At 37.2% G+C, this 6,939-nt stretch overlaps 1 protein-coding gene across 1 annotated transcript; it reads left to right on the forward strand.

The window, feature by feature from the left end:
• Positions 1–4,716: 4,716 nt before the first annotated feature.
• On the forward strand, positions 4,717–6,607 carry LOC130749474 (chaperone protein dnaJ 8, chloroplastic-like). The gene is made up of 3 exons (XM_057602842.1): positions 4,717–5,241; positions 5,810–5,878; positions 6,189–6,607. Exons 1-3 carry the CDS (start codon positions 5,047–5,049, stop codon positions 6,363–6,365), a joined length of 441 nt encoding a protein of 146 aa, XP_057458825.1. The 5' UTR covers positions 4,717–5,046; the 3' UTR covers positions 6,366–6,607.
• The last annotated feature ends 332 nt before the right edge of the window (positions 6,608–6,939 follow it).

Below are 6,939 nucleotides of genomic sequence, written 5' to 3' on the forward strand. Positions count from 1 at the left end.
ATTTTTAAATATAATTTTGTTTTTTCTTTGACTTCTATCATTCTCTCTCATCCAAAATACAATGTATCACGTCACAACGCTGCAATGGATAAGATCAAATGAGATGATCCTAATATGTAGTTCAATTTTGATATATGTATATATCTCTCTTTTTTCCATTTCCAATGTCAATTTATTTTCTTTTTCTTTTATTTTATTTTATTCCTCTCTTCTCTTCCTCTCACATCACCCTCGTATCTCTTATTTCTCTATTTTGTATTCTTATCTCTCTAAAGATGAAGGTGAAATTGTTGTCAGCAAAATATATTCCTATTCGGTTCATTGTTAACTCAATACCTTATGGTTCTTCTTCCTCTCTGATTCTATATGATTTTGATTGCCTCTATTCTTTTAGCCTTTTGACCTATTCTGCATTTATGGAGTTCTCGAAGGAAAACCTTTAATTTACTAGTGTTTTTACCCGTGCGAATAGGGGTGAGCAAAAAAACCTGTTCTAGTGAACCAAACCAGAACTGTCCAAACCGTTTGAAAAAAAAATCCAATTTATTTGATTAAGAAATCAGGACGGTCCATTTTAAAAATCTGGTTCCGTTATTTGGGCTAGATTTGAAGAGCCAGTTTATAAATCGGTTTTTTAAATTAAAAAAAAAACATGAGAACCAAACCGGAACTGACCAAACCGTTTGAAAAAAATACAATTTATTTGATTAAGAAACCAGACCGGTCCATTTTAAAAATTCGGTTCCGTTATCTGGTCCAGATTTGAAGAACATGTTTATAAACCGGTTTTTTAAATAAAAAGTAAAAAAAAAAAAAAAACATGAGATCCAGATTTTGGTTTCAAAAAAAAATTCAGATTTTCTGAAGAAAGAGAACACGAGCGACCTAGGGCATGCAGCGACGACGGCGTACGGTTATCTACCCTTGCTCTCTACGTACGACCTCTCACCCTCTCTACCTATTATGCCTTCTCTCAGCTAAACAAAGCAAAAAACCACCAGTAGAAAGAATCAAAACTTGCACCTTTACTCAATGGGAAGAGGATCAGAAGGTTCTCATGGGTCCTTCAAGCAAGAATGAGCGAAGAGGTGATAGGGTTGTGAACCCTGTTTCTGTTGCGAGCCTAGACTATTGTGAATCCTTCAATTTCTCGTTTTGTTTCTGAACCAAGATTTGGTGTGAAGCATGTGGGGAACCTAGGGTTTGTGGTTCAGGGATGGAGATTTTTCATCCATGGAGGTAAAACTTGTTGAAAGCACAATGTTTTGGCTCTAATTCAACCTCTACTGTTGTGGTTCTTTACCGAGACGAAGTTGGGAGGAATGGAACATGGTGAGGTGATTCTTTCTACTGGTACAAGGTTATCCGATTTTAAACATAAACCATATAAGTGGAATTTTTTTAATTGGATATGGTTTGGTTTGGTTTTTAACCAAACCATGCACACCCCTATGTGCGAAGATTGATATTCTATTAATTTCACCAGCCAATTAATTAATTGCTAATAAACTAATCAAAAATTATGAAAGAAATCTCAATCATAATAAGAATAATCACATAAAAATAGCAAAGAAAAGTAAAAGACAAATTAATATTCCCATGAAAGCTTTTGGATTTTATCTATTAATTTATGATACTTTTTATATATAATTTTGTTGGCTTAATAGCACTTTTGGTCCCCCACGTTTAAAAAATGTGCAATAATAATCCCCCACGTTTAAAAATAGCATAATAGTACCTCAACGTTTATCTCCGTTAGCAGTTTTGGTCCCCCGGCTCCTTTCCGTTAAAAACTTAACGTTTTTGTGTGACATGACTTTTTTTTCCTGATGTGGCACTCAGACTAGGAGAGAGAAAGGTTTTGGGGGGGAAATCACATGCCCCTCACGTGAGAAACACCTTCTCTTTTATCATCTTCTTCCCTAAATCTGAAAATCACTAACCCTAATTCCTCTTCTTCTCCCTCAAATCCCAAAATCACCAAAACTAATTCCTCTTCTTCTCCCTCAAAACCCAAAATCGCGAGCCCTAATTCCTCTTCTTCTCCCCCAAATCCCAATATCGCGAGCTCTAACCATGGGAGGATCTTCAGCCACACCTAATTGGAGGGATTTAGAAGCTGATTCGAGTCGCAGGGTACCTGAATCGCACAGAAGAAACGATGGTTCTCATGGGTTGTCTGGCTACAGTACCAGGGGTGGCCGAGTCTCCAGATCTCCAACCCTCTTGCTAGGTTTAGGGCCTGTACTCGTGTGTGATGTTAATTGAATCGGTTCTTCTTCTTCCCTTGCAAGTGGCGCGATTACAATGGCAGTTTGGGTTGGTTGGTTGAGAGAAAAGATAAGGAATGAAAGCAATTAAGATTTTGGGTTCTTCTGTCCTTTTGTCACTGCCTAGTTTCCTTCCCCCGTTCCTCTTTCCTGTTGTTCTGCTGCTTTTGAATATCTGTATCTGTGGTGCTTTCCTTCCCTTGATTCTTTATTGAGTGCTAGTCTGTATAATTTGTGAAATGTTGAAAGATCTGGATTTTTTATCTGGGTTTATTTTGGGATTCTAGTGAAGATGAAGATGAAGAAATTTGGGGTTAGATGAAGAAATCTGGGTTGGTTTTATTTTTTACTAGAAATGTATGAAGATGTAAAGATGAATGATGAAGATGAAGATGTAAAGAGGTTAGGGTCACGTGAGGGCATATGAGCTCCTTAAAAAACCGGTTCTCTCTCCTAGTCTGAGTGCCACATCAGGAAAAAAAAAGCCATGTCACACAAAAACGTTAAGTTTTTAACGGAAATGAGGTGGGGGACCAAAACTGCTAACGGAGATAAACGTTGAGGTACTATTATGCTATTTTTAAACGTGGGGGACTCTTTTTACACATTTTTTAAACGTGGGGGACCAAAAGTGCTATTAAGCCAATTTTGTTTAAAAGTATTCTCCATAAAAACATGTTTTACATTCTTCTATGCTAGAAAAGTACACTTCTATGTACCCAAAAAAAAAAAGTACACTTTTTTGTGCTTCTCAATGGTGGCCTCTAGGGTGCAAGTGCACTCTAGGTCTTGCACCATGCAAGAGCAAAAATAACCCACAATAATGGGTATTGGTAACCTGTTGAGAAAAAAATAAAAAAGGTTGATTACAATGTAGCCCCCACTTCAAAACCGCTATCCAGAATCAACCCAAGACCAAGTCCACCACTTCAACCACTGCACACCACCACGTCGTACTGCCTCCGGCCACCGCGCACAATTACGCCAGCCGCCTTCTTCAACCCTTAAAGCTCAGTTCTGTCAACATCATACCCTACCTCAAAGGCCAGTTCTATCAACGCCATCTCCTGACATCTACGCGAACAAGAGAAACGTGGCTCGATCCAGAGCATCCTCACCGTGTTGGAGCCCGTGGCATCTTCGCAGATCTGGACGAAATCAGACCCATGGCGTCTTCAGATCTGGACGAAATCAGACCCATGGTGTTGTGCAACTTGATGTTTGGGCTATGGTGGTTGTTCCGATTCCCAAATGCAATCCCTGTGTTTGTTGGTAAGACCAAGCCTTTTATGGAATCTTACGATATCCTCCCTTCAAGTGCTTGGTATAACTCAATCTATCTATCCAACGGCAAGATCAAGACTTTGGGACTAAGGAGGAATGTGTTTTTTTTTTGGCAAGATCATGAATTGGGTGCTAGTGCTTTTTTCAGTTTGGTTAATTTTAGAAGGAGAGGGTTTGGTTGTTCGATTAGATCAAGATAACAATTTAGTTTTTAATTTATTTGTTCATTGTTTTGGTTGCTCTAAAGATAATGATGTTTGGTGATGATGTTTGAACTCTAAAATGCTTTTGAGATGTTGGGGAATACTGGAAGTGGCTAGCCATCTCGTATGTTCTGGGTTTTGCTGGTGATGAGGCTGAAGAAGATTGAGAAAGAAAGGAGAAGACACACACTAAAAGGGCTTTATGGTAATATACAAATTAAAATTGTTATAAAATTTTAAAAATACATAACAGGTGAAACCGGTTTCCCATTCAACCTCTTGCCAGATGGTAAATCCCATTGGCCCTCAGCTGTTTGGCACCGGTGCAATACCTAACATGTATTGCACCTTATAACCCGCCCTTCTCAATCGACATTATCTTATACAAGGGCTTGTTTGGCAAATGTAAATATAAGGCTCTGCTTTAGTGCTGCAAAATACATACCACATTCATTCAAAAAGATTGGGCTATGCAGTGATAAAAAGCTAAACATAAAATTGTGTGGTAAAATTTTTCAAATCTAACTCATAGACATTGAAAAATCAAAAAATAAAAGCATGATAAATATAGGGTGACACACTCCCGTAGAAAGCCCTCACCATCCTGACCTCTGTCACCCAAATCGCGGTTATGAATTAGAATTTCTTAAAACACTTGTCAAAATATTATTAAACCATTCAAACAACCATGATTTCACTCAAGTTAATATAAGTAATTATTTACACATTATATTTTTTTCGACGAAGTTTAAATATTATATATTTCTTTCATTTTTGTGTCAATTTAAAAAAGCATTAGTATTAATGATTGCATTATTTATTTATTATTCTATACAAAAATAGAATTAGTTTAATAAATGAAGCGATGATTTTGATATAAGTAAAAACCATTTTAATTGAATGTAGGGTCCCCTTAAACAACCTTAAATATAATCTCTGAAGACTGCAATTCTATTTCATCTTCTGTCGGAGACTGACTCTGTCTCTGTCTCTCTCTCAAAATAGAGCGTGTGCCGTGTCACGCCACGCTGCTACACAATGGATAAGATGAAGATGAAGATCAAGATGCCCCTTATTCACCGTTCTATTCCTATATATACCTTCTCCCTTCTCCATTCTAATCATTCAATTCTATTTCTATTTCATTCCCACTAATTTGATGTATTTTTTTTTTTTTGCAATTACTGAGTTTCCAAAGAATCAATCTCATTAATTTAGTCTTGCCCAGTTGAAAAGATCAAACTTTGATAGTTTGATTATTAACAACCTTTAAAAGGGTAGATTTTGCAATGGCTGCTGCTGCTGCTGGGGTTATTGGTGGTTATTCATTGTCATGGATGCAATTCAAAGGCAGAGAAAGGAATCACAACAGGGTTATGATTTGTTGCTCTTCTTCTTTGATGGATTCTTATAAGACCTTAAGAGTCCAACCAGGTGCCTCCCAAACTGAGGTTAAGAAAGCTTTCCGGCACCTTGCTCTGCAGGTTGGTTTTATTTTCAATGAGGCTTCTTTCTACCCTTCTTTTCATTTTGCATTGGATTTCCGTTGAACTCAATGATGCTGATGCACATTTAACTCGAAAACAAAGGGGGCATTTAGATTTTTGGACTGGGCGAGCCCCTAGAGGGGCAACGCCCAGCATATAGCCCGCCCCGTGGCGGGGCCCTGGCCTTAAATTGGGCCTTCATCTCGGAGGCCCAATTGGCCCAATAGGTAGTACCCGAGCTCTATAAATTGGAGGTAGTTATCAGTTGTAAGAGACTTTTGCTCATTTGATGAAATCATACATGAAATTCAGCATTCTCTCTCTAGCGCAATTCTCCATTCTCTAGGTACTATACCTTTTATCAATGTTCATTGCAAGAACAATTTTGTTCTATGAATATGATTTTATGAAATTATCTTATTCTTTTTTCCCTAATGCAGCTGCTAATTTGTCTCTTTGAAATCTGGATGTTTGACATTATTTGGTCTTCGGATTCATGTGTGTCTGAGACTCTTTCTGAGAACAAAAAAACTCAATTTATTTTATAATTTTTATTGTGTTTCAGTACCATCCAGACGTGTGCCAAGGCAGCAAATGTGGGGTGCAGTTTCACCACATCAACGAGGCTTATGATGTGAGTTATCCTGCTTAGTATTCTCTGAATTTCAGTTGCATTATGAGCATTTATGTAGGTTGGGCTGGTTATTAGGAAAGTTATACTGAGCTGAATCATATCCTTTTTAATTGGAATAATAATGCTGAACTTACAAATTGGATTACGAAGTTGTATGATTTGATAAGTGCCTAGATTTGCATTGTTCTAAGGCAACAAAAGCAATAGCCTACCATCTTTGTTGGCCTGCAGGTTCTAGCAGAATTTAGACTCGGACAACAGTAAACAATTGTCTAATTGGGATTTTGGTGTTGCATATGTGGAAAAACAGGTTGTGATGGCCAATTTGAGAGGTGAATCCAACACATCACTAATGTATGAGGCAGGCATTGATGAGGCAATTAAGGGAGTGAATGATCAAGATTTGGAGGACTTGTGGGAAGAGTGGATGGGGTGGGAAGGAGCAGGAATTCGTGATTACTCTTCTCATATTAATCCTTACATTTGAAAATCTCATGCAATCTTATTATCAATGCTTAAGTTAGACCCACTTGTCCACACCAAAATTGTCGTTGGTGTTCCTTGTACATAGTCCAAGTGTCAAAAGTCATTGTCCTCAGTGTGATTGAAGTTGAGGGAGTGACTTTGTGTCAATAATACAAATCAAACATTTTTTTTTGAAAGGATAATACAAATTAAAGTTCAAAAGAGGAGAAAGCTCATTGCATGAACGATACATTATATACTAAACTTGGCCTTTTAACAAATGTCTCATTGATAAAACTTTAGTTCCTCATTATGAACCTATCTTCCAGACAATATTTTTTCCTCTTTTGCAGAATTGTTTAATACCTGGTTATTATAGAATCTTTCAAAGTTGGTTCAAAGAAGTTTTAAGTCCAAAGTTTGCATTTTCAAATTCTTCACCATTTTATAACACTTCATAAATTAAGAGATCAAGCTCTAATAACAACGTTTAAACTTCTCTAAATAGAGAGATCAAGCTCTAATAACAACTTTAAAACCATAGGAAACACAAACAAACAGCAACAGGGGGTTGAGTTGCGTTACAAAATCTTTTG

The sequence above is a fragment of the Lotus japonicus genome, chromosome 3 (genome assembly GCF_012489685.1).
Source record: "Lotus japonicus ecotype B-129 chromosome 3, LjGifu_v1.2".
In the NCBI taxonomy this organism is placed as follows: Eukaryota; Viridiplantae; Streptophyta; class Magnoliopsida; order Fabales; family Fabaceae; genus Lotus; species Lotus japonicus.

Bases quoted from the DNA above. Each gene is read 5' to 3' on its own strand.
- LOC130749474 (XM_057602842.1), top strand. From the start codon at position 5,047: ATGGCTGCTGCTGCTGCTGGGGTTATTGGTGGTTATTCATTGTCATGG. The intron at 5,242-5,809 runs GTTGGTTTTATT...ATTGTGTTTCAG, and splicing joins TCCGGCACCTTGCTCTGCAG to TACCATCCAGACGTGTGCCA. The intron at 5,879-6,188 runs GTGAGTTATCCT...GTGGAAAAACAG, and splicing joins ACATCAACGAGGCTTATGAT to GTTGTGATGGCCAATTTGAG.